Raw genomic sequence first — 19825 nt, forward strand, 5'->3', positions numbered from 1 at the left:
GAAGAGAATGGAAAATAATAGAGAAGAGTTATAGCTCAATTTGCATTTGACAGTCTTAAGTCAATATTGTAAAAGATTTTGATAGATAGGTTAGAAGTGACACTGGGCCCACTGAGAGGGATGAGTGGAGCCAACATCCTCCAAAAGTTTGGAACTACACTATAAATTGAGCAAGTGGCAACTCTAACAAACTGCACAGAGAATGGACTTTGTCCTCAGAGGAAAAGATGTCTTATAAAACTCAAGGTATTCTGGTGGTGTGACAAACGTCTGGGAAATGTCAAATTTAGGATGAGCAAACTAACATAACAAACACTTAAAAAAAACTGATTTGTTCATTGATTTCACCCCAAGTCACTTTGACAAATTTCTCCCGCCTCTTTGTCTCCTACACAAAGTAGCAGTTACATGGGATTCTGGTTATTTGTTTCTCTCAACATGAAGTGGTATGTTGATTTCTCTCAAAAGGAAACCATGTCCGTTTCTCTACAACAACAACAACAAAAAAAAAAAAAAAAAAAAAAGACTGGATCAAACCCTCTTTCTCTATTAAGGTCATCTCTTTCTTTGAGCAAGAAACGGTGGGTCTCTGTTTCAGCGGGGAATTCGATACCATCATCCGCTTTCTCTCCCTCAACAAAAGCTCCATGTCAATATCTCACTCTGTCACTGTTCCCCAGTCTGGAAATAGAGAGAGAATGGTGATGGCACCATTTAGAGCCAAGTGTGAATGCACTCTGATATAACGCCTGACAATAGAACAGATAGTCTCTGTTAGCAAGAGACTAAGATTAGACAGCCCAAGAGGAATTCCCTGCTGGAGAGATTACTTCCATTGATGCTGCTTTCCACAGTGTATTGAGACAGACTGAGGGTGTGTGTGTGTGTGCACATGCATAAGAACTCAATATAAGCAGTGGATGTTTGTTGTGGACAGTCAAGTCAAATTTCTTTCCATATCCTTTACCCTCTGCCTGGTGTCTCTACACCCACCCATCAGGAACACAGTGGTGGATCTCTCACAGTGGGAATTGAACCCAGGTCGAACCCAGGTCTCCCACACCAAAGGCAAGTATCTTATCTATGCGCCATCACCACCGCCATCACCACCGCCATCACGTAAACAATATGATATTCAACCTGTTTAATCAAATTTAGTCCAGTCCAGTACAATACCTGCCTAAAAACAGTAAAGCTGTTCAGCCCTGGACCTCCACGATATGAGGAAAGTCTGTGATGCACAATCTGCATTGTTCACTATTGCGATATGACTTAAAATAAATAGTATACTATTATTATAATTTAAAAAATTAAGTAAAATATTTTATTGTCAATTTTCCTCAATAAAATAAATATCTCAATAGAAAAATTAAATCCTGATTTGTTTGTGATTCAAATGAATTAAATCAAACATTTATTGAACATTTGTTATATTGTTATTGAGGAAAATTATATTGGGATCATTATCATAATTGTTTTATTGCCCGCCCTAACTGGAAATAAATCTAAATTGTCAGTAAAATAAATAATATACTGACATCAAAATACTGAGTGAAGTTTAGAAAGAATGAAGAACATCGACCAGTCAGCATCAGTCCTTCTGTCTACAAGTTAAATAATGTTATGTAGGTTACTTACAGGACTTGCATCACGTGACTAATTTTAACCCAAACCATAATCTTTTCCTAAACTCAACCAAGTAGTTTTGTTTTCTAAACCCAACCAAACTGGTTAGGTTTAACATACTTAAGGTCCAGTAAGGACTAATGCTTTCCATCGGTCATATAGGTTATTTTAAGGAACTGTTATCGATGTCGTTTTGGGAAAACTGACAGTCGACATATTTTGCTGTTTAGGTACAAGGACGTGTTGGCTGTAAGCATCCATTAATGGTGTTACTATGAAAGTTGTTGGATTTCAAATGCATGTGTTGTATTTGGAGATTAAAGGTTCTAATATCAATGACACAAGCCTCTGACATTCAGATAAGGAGCTCCAAAATAAATCTGCAGAGTGCTGCACCAAAATAAGAAATACAAATTTGTATGAAACCACTGATAGCATAAGGCAATCAAGGTCATTATAGACCTGGTAATATATGTACTTGAGCAACAAAATAGCATAAACCTGTGTGCTCCATTTTTCACAGATTTTATTTTACTTTAATTGGTTTAATGAATTCTGTTTACAAGACAGTGACACTGATATTTGGTATACTGAATGTTGAATGCTTTCCAATTGATATAAACCAAAACACATCTCTCTTCCTGGTGCTCAAATTTCTTTGTAGCCTGAGCTCCTGCTTCTGTTGGTAGTCCATTTCAACCAGACTAACTGGTCAGATTACATATTTTTGCCTAATGACCCCACTCAACTTCGATGACCAGCTGCTACATGTTCAGACAATGCAGGCTTTCAACTTTTATTATATCACGTTAGACTTAACTGTAATGTCCTCCTCTTCTTGTTATCATATGTGTTAAGCTTTTTCTGCAATGTTGAGTATTTTATCACACACTTTAAAGATAAACTTCTAGGTATTTTTATTAAATTGCTAATCTTTTACATTAATAACCAGTAATCTGTAGAATCTGCGTTCCGTACCAGTGATTCTCTCTTTGTGATTTCCTTGAATTTATATAAATAAATGTTTAACTTCAGCACACTGACTTTCAGTTTAAGTAGAGAACTCGTGAGGAAGTCAGAAGTAAACAGCCACTTACCCTTCAGTTTCTCCACCACACTCTGCCCGGCTCGCTCCACCACCTGCCCATCCTCCCTCTGGTAATGGTCATCCAGGAATTGAGCAGTAGCTTCTGACAGGTGGACCTTGCCCGCCACACCGAGCTGCTCCATCAAGTTAGCCAGATTGACATCATTTGACCATACATCAAACTTGAAGCGCTTGATTCCCAGGATCCCACACAGCACGGTGCCCGTATGGACGCCGACACGCATACTGACAGTCTCACATGTCTCCTGGCAGAACTGCTCGATGGCCTGAATCATGCCCAAGCCCATCTCCACGCAGCAGTAGGCGTGATCCGGTCTGGGCTCAGGGCAGCCAGCTACACAGTAGTAGCAATCTCCCAGGGTACTGATCTTTTCACAACAGGTTAATTCACAGAGCCGGTCGAAACGTCCAAACAGATCATTGAGAAGGCCGACCAAGGCTGGTGCTGACTTATTGGCAGACATTTTCGTGAAACCCACAATGTCCGCAAAGAGGATGCTGACAGGCTCCATGCGTTTCATATTGAAAGGCCGGAAGATTATCTGTGCACGGGGGATGGAGGTCTTCTTGCGTTTGTGATTGTTGTGAGGGTGATTCTTGGGGTTTGTGGCACTTTGGGCTTGTGGAGCTCCAACACTTCCTCCTCCACCCACTGAGACAGCTGAGGCAGAGCAAGCCCCAGAGGAATAACGCTTGCCAGAGTTCTCACCACCGCCCTCATCATCACCTTGCTTCATCAGCTCATCTGCAACTCGCCTTGGCATGACAGAGTGGATCATACGCTCCTTTAAGGCCTTCTCCACCTCTAAGTCTTTGCCATGCATTATAGCCTGGCCCACTTTGAGGAAGGTGCTGCGGGAACGCACCTCAGACATAATGAACAGGTGGATGCCAATGACATGGGCACACAGGTGGAGCAGAGCTTTGGCCGGGCCCAGCCAGCGGAGGGTGTCGCCTTCCCAACCAGAACCTGAACCCACTGGTCCTGTCCCCCATCCAGTAGTGTCATAACTCCTTTGAAGCAATGGCAGCCATTCTAATGCCTCAAATAATATAGAATACAGGAGCCCCAGCATCACCGAGGCATACAGACGGACATGGAGGACACTGTATAACAACAACAGAACCTCCATGCACAGGGAAAAGGTGCCCACGGGGGAGATGCAAGGGGTTGGATGTGGTGCTACTTTATCTGGTGAGAGACGTGAGGCATTCCCACCGCCAGCCCACTCTAGCTCAGTGTAGCCAGCAGTCTGTATCTGTGGAGCTAAAGTGATGGCGAAGGTGACCGCGATCAGGAGTAAGGAGGTTTGGTTGTACAGCCATGTGTAGGGCTGGGTGAAGGTGAACAAAAAGAGGAGCACTAGGAGGACTAGAAAGCAGGCAGTGGAAGCTAAGAAGGTCATGGGGTTGCAGCGGTCACTATTGACCCCAAAGTACACCCCCCAGAGTACAGCTGCCACTGCCAGGTAGAAGAGCACATAACGGAAGCGCCGCTGTGTCTGCGGAAAGCACCTCTCTTGGCATGCCTCTTCCAGGATGGGGGAGTCAAACTTGGGGTCCCAGCACTGGGCAGCAGAGCGTTCAAACAGCGGTGGTGCCTTCCTATGCACCCTCAAAGTGGAGGTCGCAGCTGGTCTGGAGTCTGCTGAGCTGCAGCTGGAGGAGATACTGTATTTGTGGAGGTTAGGGTTCATTTTACTCACAGCCCCATAGCCTCCAGCTGCTCCTGCTCCACTGTTGGCCGGCCTCAGTGGCTCATGTTGATGCACGTGTGGCGCACTGTTGGTAATCCGCACTGTCACGGCGCCATCCCCGCTGGAGTCGCAGCTCACTTCCGTGCCGTGCTTGAGAAGCTGCCGGTGATGTTGCAGAGTGGCCATATTGACTGATGTGACGAGGAAAGGGGGGCTGGTGCTGGAGAGATGTTAAATATTAATATCTTCTGATGGTGCTCAGGCAATTAGACGCGGTGCGTGGGCGCCGTGTGTGCACGTGTGGCACGGAGGGGAGGCGGCGGGGAGATAGTGGCAGACAGTGAGAGCAAAGGTGTTTGTTGAAATAATCACACTGCATGAATGGTGAGCACGGCACAGACGTCTTTGCTACGCACACAGCAGCCTGCACTCTCACTCACGCAAGACGCGCCGTTCCAGTTTCTTGAGCAGTTCATTATCCGTCCCCGGGTTTGCGTCAGTACTCACATTACATGTATCCTTCTCCAAAGAGGCTCTGGGTTGGAGCCCAGCTTTCTCTCCAGCTGCGGTAAAAACACTGTCATCACTCTTTCTGCCTCCTGAATTGAACATCCTTCTCGGAAAGGAATGGTTAGTGATGCAACGGGGTTTTATGCCTTCATCAAGTCAGTCCCTGACGTTACATGACTGGAAATTACCTCCTGTCTTTCGATACCGCTGACATTAGAAAGTCAGACAGAAAAAAAGCCCAGATTCTTCTTCATTCAAACTCAATGTTTGCGTGAAAAAACAGCGTTCAGGTCCAGGACTTCATTGTATGTGAAGATATAGATACAAGCTATCAACAGTTGGCTCTGTGCACAACAAGTGGCTACAAAAGTAACACTGTCCCTCTTATCTCCACGACATGCGCGACAAATGGCCCATTGGCACTTCTTTTTCCCCTCTTAAAACACACCCAAAGAATTGTTGTCGTTATGAACAGCAAGCAGTGCTAAAATAAATATGTGTGGACATTGTGAATTCCGTCACTATAAAGCATCAAAACTATAATCAAAAGTGTGCTTGTCATTCCTCACTTAAAACACTTCTCTCGTTTTACATAAAGTAGCTTACTTTATATGCTGTGAACGTTTCACATAAAAATGAATGCCGGCCTAAAATGAGATAAAAATTGTTAATTCCTTTAATTAAAAAAAGTGAGTGATCTGTAATTAAGGCTGTTTTACCTTCCTCTGTCTCCCTTCTCATGCATGGCTCAGTGTGCTAAGGATTTGCATTACTTATCTCCATACATGTGTATTCCAGCGGGTCCTTGAAAATATTGCAGACTGAGTTATTTTGGAGCCCTGTCCAGTCCGAGATCCAGATCATAAGAGGCCTGACAGGCAGGCCTATTCCCACGGATCCAGCCCCGTCCTTTCCTGAACTCCCTCTCCGGATCGCCACCGTTTATTCCCCCTCTGCCTTCCAAAGAGGGGGTCGGGGAGGGGTGTGCGCTATTCAAAGACGCGTAATCCGAAAAGAGAAGCGCAGAAAATACCGTCCGCTGGCCCAAATTCGTGTGGCTTTGCCTCTGCTGGGAGTGTCTGCAACTTGTTGCGCGCAGTTGGCAAAATGTACAGCTATGGGGAACAGCCTCTGTCGGAACAGGCTGGTCTATAAATAGTGATGATCAAAACTCTTGCAATAACAACACCAACGGCGTGTAACATTTCACTACTTTTCTTCAACTTATTCTATGGAAAGCACGGGCGCTTAATACAAAAAAACGTAAGAGTTTTAAAAAAAAAAAACACGTCGTAAAACGCGTGCAAATCGTCAGCGACCTCTCGTTTCCAAAAGATCCCAAACTTTTTTTCCCAGGCCGTATTTCCTGCGTTTGGAGAGGAGACCCAGTTTAAGAGTCTCTGGTTATTTGGAGCTGAGGCTGGATTTCCTCCCCTTGCATTCCCCAGAGCAAAGAAGTAGACACCCCCCAGAGCAATAAAGGGAAACCCTTGGATAACTCCGCGGTGGGATTATCAAAAACCGCCCACAAACGGCACTATCTCCTTATCTCAACCAATTCCTTAGGTCTGTGTAGCACTAGTTTTCGCTGGCATGCATGTGTCCAACAAACACAACACTGTGCGCTCCGGCTGTGGTGCGTCCTCTTCCGTCTGCCGCTGGTTGCCTCCCTTTTCCCCCCAGATATAGCTCTCCGCTGAGTTGGGGGCTAAATAAAACAGACACGCGGCGGGAGTTTTGCGGTTGGTTTTCCGTTTTATCCGGGCGAACGCAATACCTCCACTGCCGTAGTTGCCACCATCTTCGCTGTGACTGGGTCGGAAATCCTCCCCCAGCTGTTGTGGCGGTTCGGGTTGGTGGGACCAGCCTGTCAAGCAAACCACCTTTTAAAAAAAACACGGTTTCCGGTCTTGCCTCTCAATGAGGCCAATAAGCGTGATTTTTTTTAAATGCCGTTCGCGGTGGCTTGTGGTCATGAAAAGACAAAGTTATCCAATACATTGAAGCTTTGAAGGGCGATGAACTGTGTTTTGTTGGTTAGAGAAGATCATTCACACTGACAAAAAACATAAGGTTATGTCATTACAGCCCACAAAATCCCAAAGTGAAAACAAGTGAAAGTAAACAAATAAGCTAGGATACATTAAAAACAAAATATATACAACAACGACGTCAAAATCGGTATCGATAGTAACATTAGCAATAACTGACCTCATGCTAACGTTAGCTAACTTATTTGCTAACATTACAACCATAGGATTACAACCCACAACATTCACATTTGTTATGTAGCCTATCTTACAACAGCCCCAAGACAGACTGGTCATAGTATTAGTTTATGGTTTAAAGTAGGCTATAGTTTATTGAATTTCACAAACAGTGATTCCTGTTTTTATCATCATCATAGACAATGTTAACCCAGTCAGAATTGGCCTGTGTACAGGCACCGTCAACACTGAACTAAATTTAATGCTATAGGCTACTATATGGGAAAATAATAAGGCCTACATAACAAATTCACTGTTAATTTACTATGGTTGTATTTGGACAGTTAGTGATTCCGTCATGACATACAGTTAATATGGCTACAAGTTCTAATGATAGATAATCACAAACTGCTCTCAATGCTATGCATTTCCGGTATGAAAGTTACTATTTCATTTCTTATATTCGTATTTATTTATTGAAGATAAGTGGCCACTCGGGATCATTAAATTTAAGCATAGCTCTTAAAGGCTAACTTTACTGTTAACAAGAGGTTGACGTGTATGTTAAGCATAATTACTAGCACAACACAAATGTAAATTATTTTACAAACTAACGCCAAACCTAAGTGAGTTAAGTATTTAACAAGTAAGGTTACCAAAGTGAAATACTAAACTATTTAGCGGCTTTAATTTGAAGGCAGACGGTGACCTCCGTCATCTGGCTGGTTGTCTCTGCCTAACTTGACACTTGGTGGTGGGTGCGGGTCCAGAGTGGAGCTCTGTTCAATGTGGACAATTGCCATAACTACTTTTTAAACCACCACCACTAATGTTTACTGTCTTTTCTACAGCAAACGATTATCACCCCTCACACTCATCTAGCTGAATGAGTTGCTAATGCTAATGAGTCAACCTATTGTGCTTATAAACGCTATTAATGACAGTTACAGACGTGTTTTTTGTTGTTGTTTGTTTAAGATATAATTTCTATATAAACTCTTTCACACTCAAGCAGAGACAATATTTTTTCGAGTAACGTTAGTACTGCCTAAAACTTGAAACTGTATTTTCAAGGAAGGTTTCAATTTATAGGTGCCAGTCTTTATGTAAGCATCACAAGACGTTGGAAGGGGCATGTTAATTAGCTAAACTTTGGTGTACTGATCCCCACCACACCTTCGAGCAGCGTGGACCAGTTAGTTTGATAGACGTGTCTCTAATAGGCCTAAATGTTAATGCAGTGAAGTAGGACAATATGACATCTCAGTATAATATTAATGCCTTTTGAGACATGCATAAAATTAGATGTTAACGTTTGAATTTAATAGGCTACTCATAAAAGCTCAGTTATTTATTTTAATTTTGTTTACCATTTTCAAAATATTATAGGCTATTGTCAGTGCCCGGGAGCAGTAATCCTTTACTCTACTTGTTTTATGTGATAACACCTCCTAAAATTGGCAATTGGCAGTAGTATAGCTCAGTTTGCCTTCTGTCCCTGACTGAGTGAAGCAAATAATGTAGCCTAATTACCTACATCTGTCTTGTACATTGCATCAACAAATATCCAATATGCAGCTGAGGTGTGTTTTGTGCGGGTCTTTTGAGATGAGATCTGGATCCTTCACAAATCTGTTTTGAGAGTGATGAAGCTGTGCATGCAGTCCATATCCATGGGATGTAGTTCAGTGTGATGTATAGGAAAAATATGAAATCTAATACATTCCTTTTTATTTGTATAACTAATATTTTATATTTTTAATCTTGTTAGTCTAGTTGCCAGTAAAAGCGCTCTGACTGTATTTGAGGTGAGGTCAGGTTTAGTGAAAATAACAATAATAAGACAGATAATGAAAAGACAGATGGTAAAAACACTTGCAAACAGGCAAAATGTCATGCAGCAATGGTGTTTTTGTGTAAAGGGTTTTCTTGGAAATGTGGTCTTTATATTAATAAAAAAAAACAAAGCAGGAGTGAGATGGAAAGTGAATGTTCTTGACAATCAATTTTCTTTCATTACATTGTTTTAATGTAGTATTACCATTAACTTTAGAAGGCTATATTCCTATTTGTAGCACAATATATTCTGGGATGTGTTTAATACTGACCGTAGGGAAATAGTTTTTGACATTTCCACTATGCAAATAGACCACAGAATGTAGATATTAAAGAGCTATGAAAGGAACGTGTCACTTTGGCAAAAATGTAATCTCCAAGGCCAAATATACTGAAAAAAGGAAATACCAGGAGTCAGGAATAAAGAAGAATGGTTTACTTTGCCTCGGTGAACTATTACACAATAAGAACTATCCAGGGCAAATCGTGCAGTGGAAACACGTATACATGTCTAAGGCATGTATGTATTCATAGGCTATTAAATATTCAAGGTGGTATCTGCTTCATTAGCACTAATGGACACCACACTGGCATTTCTATGGACCATGTTGTATTATCAGGTGGAATCAGTGAGGAGATGAGATTGTGAACAGCAGGTGAATAGCAAGAAGACACTCAAGGTAACAGAGTTATAGTGCTGATTCAGTACTTGTGAGCGTGTGTATCCTCATCCTTTGAAGAAGCAAAGATGTTTAAACTTTGAATCCAATAAACCAAGTAAGCCTCTACGCATTGTTCAAGTGTGTGTGTGTGTGTGTGTGTGTGTATGTGTGTACGTGTGTGTGTTTGAGCTTATGTTTGAGAGCTAACAAGAGAGGCCTGTTTATAGAGATAAAGCTGCACTGATAACTGTGTTAACAGAGTGCCTAAAACCTGGGAGCACATATTATACACAGAATATGAGCTCAAACACATATTTACACAGGTGTATTCATGCCGTGTGGCGCGCGAGTGTTTGTGTCATCCTGGTGTCGTTTATATGATATTCTTATGACTGCTGTGGGAAAATTAACTTCTTGCCTTAGAGCTCAGGGTCAGCTGTAGGACAGCTGCATATTTTCTTCCAAGTATTTGAGAGAAGTACCAGTGAGGAGACAAGATGCCAAAACATACGGTGACAAATAGGCCCGTATGACACTACTTGTGAAAGGATGGATTTCCTTGGAACTGATGTATCCTAATGACTTTAGTGGTCCAGTGACTTTCCTCTAGTGCCACCAGCAGGTAAAAGTTTTCACTTTGGCTATCCTGTGAAATATTTCAACATCTACTCGACGGATTAACACAAAACTGTGTACAGACATTCCTGGTTCCCAGATGATGTATCCTAATGATTTTGGTGGTCCCTTGACTTTTCCTCTAGTGCACTAAGGGAAAATCAATGAATGGAAAGGATGCAAATATTTAGAATATTTATGTTACTGTCCACTGTGTCACTGAAGGGGTATCCACAGGACACTGACAGCCTTGAAGAGAAAATGTTTATAGAATAATTTCGGTTTGACCACCACCTGCTGTATACCTGCTATACCTTGACAATCAGACTGAATTGCCATTCAGACACACACACACACACACACACACACACACACACACACACACACACACACACACACACACAAACACATCCACACTCCTCTTGGCAGACAAAAAATTTATTCAATGCTTTGAATGAACTCACACCTGACTTATTAACACAGAGATCCATCTCTGTATATATACAGTATATGTAAAGATTTAATCATGACAAACTATCAGCAGAGAAAAGTAAAACAACATTCATAGGCTAGGCAAATGGATTATCACTAAATGGATTAGTGTAACGATATAATTGTGTCCTCTTTTGATAAAATACCAATAAAGTACAGTACAGTATAGTTGCTAAAACTCTTGGAGATGTTTTCTCCATGTGTTTTATTTGTCCTAGTAGGGAAATTTCTCCTTTTCTCTTCCTTTCTTTGTATTAAAAGGTAAACTTGGGCAGCTGATATAAGTGATAAAAGTTTCTTTCTTCCATGCAACATGCCATGTCCTCTGCTGATTAACACGCTGAATAGAGGCGCCTCCTGGTGGCTGTTTTCAGTCACCGCAGGGTCTAATTAACCAACAGCTATCAAAAAAACATTGTTAATGGGTGCAGGGCTAACGCGTACTCACCCAGCTGTTACACCTTTATTCATGTTACTGATCCATACAACGCTGTTATGTATGAACAAGTTAGCCTGCTCTATTTTATGCTGAAGGTTTCTTTACTCCAGAGCAGAGTGTTGTGAGGATGAGAGCCAGTGCTTTTTGCTTGTGTTGAGCCCATACATTACTGCATTTTGGGGCTAAACAACCAAAAGATATGAATTATGCATTATTTCTGTGAAAGAGATTTTATCTGTAGGCTAATTTCTTTGTGGCCTTACAAAGGAAACCAAGCCTGCTGAAGTTTTGTTGTTGTTTAATCAAAAGAAATCACTCAAAAGAATGACAATTACAAACAGACCTAAAAGAATGAGAAAAAGATGACATTTTTAAAGGAAATGCCCACGTGGTGTGCAGCCGTGTTGAGGTAAAACTAGCAACTGTTCAGAGGGCTGAAAAGGCCCAGTTGGCATTAAATACAGGCTTACATGAACAAAAAGCTACGATTAAATGACGGAGTTTTGAGGAGAATTCCTTGGTTGTATTCAGTCAATTCAGTCTCAGTGTAGAGAAGTGTTAAAATAAAACTTGTTTTTGTAATGAACGTAGTATATAGTACAATACAGACAAAACAATGACAGTACAGTATACAATAGTGCAACAGTGACAAAACATGGTTGAATCACTGCTAAATAAAACACTACGAGAGCACCCTATTTCATTGTCCCACCGTTTAAAATATGCGCCCTGCCATGATAACTACACTTGATTTAACTGTAAAAACACAGCACAGCAGTTTGACTGAATCTTCAGACTTTGCAAACAACACAGAAGACAAAATTTACTGCATCACTGTAGGAGTACAATCACTGCTGGCATCTTACACTGAAGAAAACAAAAACTTTACAAACTTGAAAACAGTGAGATGTAAGAAGACAATCCTTCTCTGATTTCATTAACTTGAAACATTATATAAGAAGAGAGATGTTTTTTCTGTTATCATGTTTTGGAAGTTTGTTTCACCTGCAGACATTCATCACGTTTTGCAGACATTATTGGCTTCAGAAAGTTGCTGACAAACCTCTTTTTCTGCAATTCTTTCTCTACAAAACCTTCTGACCTACCTAAGTATCAGGAGGGTGCACAGAACAGTGTGTACCAGAGAGTTGTTATACAGTCATAGAAAAGTATTTAAAAATCTGTTGGGTAAACTTCTCTGTCATCTACAACTTATCTGAACTGTCCCAAAATAGTAAAAGCCTCCTGGCTGGTACTCCATGCAGGTAAAAACAAGAAGGCCTATTAAGAAATATTCTGACCCAGGTCTAACTTGGTACATCTTTGCACATTTCCACTCTCGTTCTCCCTGACTGCTCGGTCTCCCCATTGCCAGTCCTGAAGATCACAGCAGCAGGGATTATTTCAGGAAACCCATCTACCCCCTCTGTTCCTCATCCTGCGCCTCCATCATCCCCTCTCCTCCATCTCACTGCCTCCTCCAGCGATTCTTGGGTTTCTCCTCACACCCGGGACCCTCGCAGGTGCCAGGGAGTGGAGGCGGAGGTGTTGGCGCAGCCTTCGCTGGGGCAGGCGTGTCCGTGGCCTTGCTGACACTGCTGAGCAAAGCTGGAAGCTCGTGCGAGATGGCCCTCTCGATCTTCTCCAGCAGGCAGCCGCCGGTCCAGCTGCAGTGGGAGGAGAGCTGCTTGAGGCCGGACACCGGGTTCACACCGAAGAAGTCCTGGTAAGCCTCCTTGTTGGGCAGGTCGAACTTGCTAACGTTGGTTTTGGCCAGAATGGATTTGAAGATGTAGTACTTGTCCGGGTCATTGACAATGTCCTGGAACACCTCGTAGGGGTCGCTAAACCAGCCCAGCTTGTCATAGTAGGTCTGGAGGTAGCGGTCCACCAGCAGGGCGTGGATGCGCACACGGATCCCATGCTGGCGGATGAATGCGATCTTGTTCTCCATCTGATTCTCAATCACCTGCAGGGCAGAAGAGACGGAGGGAGGGAGAAAAGATAAACAGATAGAAGAGGGAATCAGAAAGACATACAGAGAGGACTCTACCTCATGAGTGTACTGAGCTCTTGAAAATGTGGTTAGGATGAATGTAGCTGGAGTTTAATGAAGCAAACACCAAATCCAGATCTAAACTCAGGGAATCATATTGTCAACAGAAGCAAGTCATACCTGGTTGAGGTCCTCCAGCAGAGAGCTCTCCTCCTTCATGAAGAGCCCTCGGCTAGTGTCCACAGCGTAGTCCTGAGTCCAGAAGGAGCTGACGTACACCCGAGGAGGCTCTGTAACATTGATCAGGGGCGCCATGCTCCAGAACAGGGCTCCGTAGACCCTCATCAGGTCCTGTGTGGAAAGGCTGTCGGCCTTGTTGAGGATGAGGCGAATCTGGGACTCGCGGCCCTTCATCTGCTTGAAAAGCATCTCCAACTCCCCACCCACGTCCAGCTTAGTGGGGTCGAACACCAGGAAGATCAGATCAGCTCGGTCGATGAACCATTGGCAGACCTCACTGTAGGGGTAACCTGAGGGAGAGGAGGGAGGAGAAGATAAAATACAAGAAAAGAAAGGTTTTAGATACAGGTAATACTTGTGTTGTTAATGGGCATTCTGGTTCAGGAAATTGCACATACAGTTGTACAGAGAAAATCTGGTGGTTTTCTGTAAAGATCCCTCAGCAGTTTCAAAACCCAGACCTTCACATTATACGGGTTTTCGCCCAATATGCTACAAGTTACACACACTGTATTGTGACACACCACCATTAATCTGAATTCCTTGTTTTCTGCACAAAATCTTAGTGGTACCTCTGTCTATTAAAATGCATTATAAATGAACCTAATACACAGTACAACAACACATTACTCACTGTGGTTGCGATGTTTGTGTGTGTTTAGAAGTGAATTCAGAGTTATTCACCGCCTAATGATGCTCATGTCCGTTTGATGTTGCAGATCAGTGATTGAGATGTTCGATTAATTGGACTGCCAAAAAGAGCAGCTATTTTGATTAAATAGAAAGTTTCAACTAAAAATCCTATCGTCATAGATGTTGTGTCAGAAGCGTTTCCTTTCTGGCAGGCAACACTTTTAGCATGACAATGACACAAACAAAAGATTTTTAATATTGTCCATCTGCAGCTTTGACATAAAAATATTTCCATTAGTAACAGTCACCTCTCTCCTGCTGCTTGCGATTTTCAATGATGCCCGGCGTGTCAACGAAGGTGACCCTCTCCAGCAGCTTGTGGGGCATCTCGATGCCCACCAGCCGCTCCAGGAAGCCTTGGCCAAACTTCTCCAGGGGTGAGAAGGACCGGGAGCTGTCTGCTGCCATAACGATGCCCTCAATGGTCCGAGACTTCTCTCCGTGCATTATGACTGTGTACTCTGAGGTGGTGGGCTCAGCACCTGATGGAGGGATGAAGAGGGAATGATTAAACACAATTTATATTGTATTTAACTGATATTTGATAGAATACATAAGGTAATACTTTACTGTACTAAAATAATTATTGCTTAATTCATTTTGCCTTGTATAAACATGTATTACTGCTGATGTGTGCTTAGGTAAGGCTAAATTAGTTAAGCACACAATTACATCTTCATATTTCCTGAGAACTAACAACAGCTAATGTTTAATCACTATCAATACATTAATTCAGCTTAGGATGAACTATCGTAACAGATCGACAAAGATTTCACTCACAATAAGTAGATGTTATGGATCATTATTTGTATAAATTCTAAATTAGAAAAAGCACAATTTTTGAGTTTTGATGCTACTGCCTGGTCTGGTATGACTAGTAGCTCATGGTGGCTACTATAATATATGTTTGCAAACTTGATCTTACTTTACTTTACTACTTACTTTAACTAAATAGATATTGCTGTGTAACTGACATTACTGCATCACTTTGCTAACTTTAAGACTTGTCTCTACTTGCGTTAGTGTTACACTATGTCATAGAATGTCATAGATAATGAAATGTTAAAAAGCAAAGCGAGAAGCTAACATAGCCCACCTCACCAGGAGACATGTTTATTGTGTGGTCCCTCACTTTCAGTAACTTTGCCTAATGACAATATCTTTAATGTAAGTGAAATGTTGGAAAATAAAAGTGAATTTCATTGTGTTGCACAAGTTACTAAGTGCTGGGCATTGAATAAACATGAAAAGTAAAAGAGTGAGTAACTTAAGCAGCTTTTTTATAAATGAATATAATGAAGAATCATCATCACTACTCTGGTAATTTACACTTGTTATCGCTGGATAATAGCTGTGTGTCTGTTTCTTTTGTGTGCTTTCACTTACAAGCTATGTCACAAACAATCAGGATTTATCAGAATGAACCTGTGTAGAGTCCCTGTGAGGTGCCGTCAAGACCCAGCAGGTAGTTGATCATGGAGGACTTGCCAACACTCCACGGCCCCAGGAACAAAACCATTGGCTTAGAGGTGACCTCGCCGTCTGCACAGTTTGTGACAAACACAAGCACCGAAAGAGAAGGTTTGAGAGAGAGAAACAACCAACCTGGAAAATTTGCTTTAGAAAAAAAGTGTTGCATCATTAAGCCATGTGGAGCTGCAACAAATATCTTGTATCATACTGTTGAATGCAAGGCTCCTAATTTATTACATTCTGGTTGATGTTGGCGAATCTGTTGATCTCTAGATCCATACAACACATTGGCCGAGAAAAACTTATCTCAACAAGGACTGGCCAGACTTTTCGCCTGACACTCCATGCATTCTGATTGTGTACACGTCTTCCCATTCTGCACCACAAGGGGTCTCACAGTCACAAGGCACAGTTTGAAGTCCTCCTCCTGCTCCTTAGCACACAAATAATTCTCCCTGCCCTCAAGTGTGATGGAACAAAGTTGTAGGGAGTCTGGCCCACACACCTTTCCCATTAATTTTCAGCACAGAGTCCTTTTTGTGCTTCTCTGTGTGACTGGTTTGAATAATATCAGCTCCTGGCTCTATTTCTTCCTAATTATTACTGCATGGTGTGGTGAACTGATACAGGTTAAGATTAACTGTTAACTGTTGGATAATGAAAATGCTAAATAAGCAAGTATCAGCTTGCTTATTTATAATACCATTATGCAGAATAATGATATCTTTTGTGGACTTGGTGCCAGAGTTGTGATGTCTGACTAATACTCACAACAAAATGTCAAGGGGAAGGATTTGAAATACAAATGATCAGAATTGTTTTTTGTTATTATTATTTCCAATTGTACACTACAGCAGTCATAAATCATGAGTCATAAACAGACAAAAAACGGTTGCTGATGTGGGCCTGCAAGCCCGTTGAGACACTGTTGGTGATATTTGCCTATGCAAACAAACTACTGTAAATGCTTCTGTACGTGCGGTTGTAAGTGTAACCACCTATAGGAAGCTGTTTTACCTGTGACTTCATGCTGCCTGAGCTCATTGTACTTGTAGGCTTGCTCCATTGGCTTGATGGCAGTGTGGTAGATGTTCAGCAGCTTCTTCATAGCAGCTGGAGAAAGAGAGAGAGAGAGAGAGAGAGAGAGAGAGAGAGTTATTAATGTGCTTGCTACTATTACCGATTACAACAATTGCTTTGGCAGTACATGATGAATCGCCCTCATAAAGTTTATTAAATCGAGCTGAGGTGATTAGGCGACTGGCTCTGTTGCAGCACTTTGGCCTCTCTGAAATGAACCAATCTGTTTTAAAAGAACAAAGAGGCTTTTATGCCGAGGACAGAGTTACGCTTTTGCACTGATTAATCACCTGCCTCAAGACATGTCTGCACGCTCACACACACATACACACAGGCATACATAGTATTCACAATCTCACATAGCAGCCCCAGGACCTAGACATCATGAAGCAATTTTCAGAATGGGTTCGGCAGAAAAGTCCACAAAATTGTCTCAAACTTCCTTTCATTCACATGCAAACACATCTGGGGGGGGGGGGGGGGGGGGGGGGGGGGTCCGTTGAGAAAGTAGCTGTAAACAATCATTTCAATTCAGAACTTCAGGCATTTCCGCAGCAAAGTTCAGAGAGACATTTGGAACATCCGATTTTTGATCAGTAGGCTGTGTTGGTGGGAGTGATGCTAGTCTTCCACGTGCAAGGAGAGAAATTCAGACCTGCATATTACCTTACACCACAATTTTTTTTAGATGTCTTTGTTCCTTACCTGAAAACTCTGCTGAGGGTTCAGCAGAAGCCAATCGCAGCGTGTCCTCAATGTGGGAGCGGTCCCTCAGTGCCAGGCCTGCTGATACTGGAGGAGGAGGATCAGACTGTCAGACATGCATTCACCTGTGACTGCAGTAATGTAGTAATGCTTACTCTAAAAGTGTGATATAAATAAAGTTTATTATAATCTGACAAAGAAGACCTGGATTTTATTTTGGACACATGTGACATGACACATGTGACATGAACCACATTCTCTTATCCACTAAAGCTGTCAAAGACAGTTAGTAAAAACTTACATGGCATGGTTACAAAATAAATGTGTTCTCCCAGGTAAATGGTTTCCCAAGCTGTGTGACCAGACCAAAACTGTTAAATCATGCTGTTTTCCATCCATCCATGTCTATTCCCTTCCTCTGCTAATTTTAGGGCCCGATCACCGACTGGTGCAAGGGGCTAAAGGTGCATGAACACTGCACACATGTCAGAAGTGGCGAAAATGTACGCATGGCTGTGACAAAATTGCTCGAGAACGACCCGTACAGAGCAGCAGCATGTTTCATCTAGTTGTAAGAAATCTGGGAAATAGATGTATCATCTCTAGATCCACAAAAAAGCGCCTCTGGGAGCCATAACTTGATGAATAGTTCATTAGAATGAAATTGCTAGCTTAAAAAGACAAAGATGAGGATAAACACCAGTCACAGGTGTCTCTATTAATGGCCTTTTACTACTCTTTATAGCATTTATGAATGATTTACCAACCATTAATAAAGCCATTAATTACAACTTAGAAACAACTGATAAAGTATGCCTTAGAGAGTAGATGCAGATCCTTAAACAACACCAACATTGATGTAAAGTTTCCAAATTCTTCTGGATGTGTATGTTTTTTCAAAATATAATAATTCATGACAAAAGGTTTTTCAAAACGTTGTGTTTTGTCATCTCGAATTCGAACAAAAATGATTAGTCTGTGATCAAATGAAAAACAGTTTTTGACAACTGATATTGAACCAGTTCAGAGATTACAGAATAACAATAATAAATACAATTTCTTCTATATATGTGTATATCCAGTTTGGTCAACAGATACAGTCGTCTCAACTCACTGGTGACAAAGCAACAAAAACAACCCAGTTTTATCTAAAGTGTAACAGGATCCCTCCAGGGAAACGTTTAAGTTGTACCTGTTGAGATGACTACAGAAAAGGTTAGACTTATAAGACCCAGGTGGTGTTACCATTTTGTACCTTTGGTTTGAGACTGTGCAGGCTCCTCTGCAGTCACCTCCTCCACTGTCATTTCATGCGCATCAACAGGTGCCTCCACAGGAGCCTCCTCCGCTGTGGTTTCCACTGATTCCTCTTCCACAGCCACATCCTCTACAGATTCTGGTGTGACCTCCACTACAACAGGCTCTGGCTCCACGATCTCTGGTTCTGGTTCAGGCTCTGAAATTACCTCAGGCTCTGTAACCACTTCGATCCCAGGCTCTGCAGTCACCTCCGGTTCTGAAACGACTTCAGGCTCTGGCTCTGCAGTCACCTCCGGTTCTGAAATTACTTCAGGCTCTGGCTCTGCAGTCACCTCCGGTTCTGAAACGACTTCAGGCTCAAGCTCTGCAGTCACCTCCGGATCTGAAACGACTTCAGGCTCTGGCTCTGCAGTCACCTCCGGGTCTGAAACGACTTCAGGCTCAAGCTCTGCAGTCACCTCCGGATCTGAAACGACTTCAGGCTCTGGCTCTGCAGTCACCTCCGGGTCTGAAACGACTTCAGGCTCAAGCTCTGCAGTCACCTCCGGATCTGAAACGACTTCAGGCTCTGGCTCTGCAGTCACCTCCGGGTCTGAAACGACTTCAGGCTCAAGCTCTGCAGTCACCTCCGGATCTGAAACGACTTCAGGCTCTGGCTCTGCAGTCACCTCCGGGTCTGAAACGACTTCAGGCTCAAGCTCTGCAGTCACCTCCGGATCTGAAACGACTTCAGGCTCTGGCTCTGCAGTCACCTCCGGGTCTGAAACGACTTCAGGCTCAAGCTCTGCAGTCACCTCCGGATCTGAAACGACTTCAGGCTCTGGCTCTGCAGTCACCTCCGGGTCTGAAACGACTTCAGGCTCAAGCTCTGCAGTCACCTCCGGATCTGAAACGACTTCAGGCTCTGGCTCTGCAGTCACCTCCGGGTCTGAAACGACTTCAGGCTCAAGCTCTGCAGTCACCTCCGGATCTGAAACGACTTCAGGCTCTGGCTCTGCAGTCACCTCCGGGTCTGAAACGACTTCAGGCTCAAGCTCTGCAGTCACCTCCGGATCTGAAACGACTTCAGGCTCTGGCTCTGCAGTCACCTCCGGGTCTGAAACGACTTCAGGCTCAAGCTCTGCAGTCACCTCCGGATCTGAAACGACTTCAGGCTCTGGCTCTGCAGTCACCTCCGGGTCTGAAA

The 19825-nt window shown here is 42.7% G+C and overlaps 2 protein-coding genes across 5 annotated transcripts in view; both read right to left on the reverse strand.

Annotated features, from left to right (window-relative positions):
- adcy9 (adenylate cyclase 9) overlaps nt 1-6797 on the reverse strand; it is a 47667-nt gene extending 40870 nt beyond the window's left edge. For all 4 annotated transcript variants that reach the window (XM_046047091.1, XM_046047089.1, XM_046047090.1 and 1 more), the window contains exon 1: nt 2724-6797. In XM_046047091.1, coding sequence (XP_045903047.1) covers nt 2724-4617 — 1894 coding nt within the window. In that variant the 5' untranslated portion in view covers nt 4618-6797. The remainder of the gene's footprint in view (nt 1-2723) is intronic.
- A 4678-nt stretch (nt 6798-11475) lies between these two features.
- The window catches only part of wu:fb80c09 (cell surface glycoprotein 1), a 16027-nt gene continuing 7677 nt past the window's right edge, over nt 11476-19825 (reverse strand). Inside the window, exons 4-10 of the mRNA XM_046047361.1 lie at nt 18635-19811; nt 17380-17466; nt 16612-16707; nt 15547-15663; nt 14370-14603; nt 13369-13718; nt 11476-13161 (exon numbers count right to left, since the gene is read on the reverse strand). Coding sequence (XP_045903317.1) covers nt 12661-13161; nt 13369-13718; nt 14370-14603; nt 15547-15663; nt 16612-16707; nt 17380-17466; nt 18635-19811 — 2562 coding nt within the window. The 3' untranslated portion in view covers nt 11476-12660. The remainder of the gene's footprint in view (nt 13162-13368; nt 13719-14369; nt 14604-15546; nt 15664-16611; nt 16708-17379; nt 17467-18634; nt 19812-19825) is intronic.

The sequence above is a fragment of the Micropterus dolomieu genome, linkage group LG04, assembly GCF_021292245.1.
Source record: "Micropterus dolomieu isolate WLL.071019.BEF.003 ecotype Adirondacks linkage group LG04, ASM2129224v1, whole genome shotgun sequence".
NCBI classification, from domain to species: domain Eukaryota; kingdom Metazoa; phylum Chordata; class Actinopteri; order Centrarchiformes; family Centrarchidae; genus Micropterus; species Micropterus dolomieu.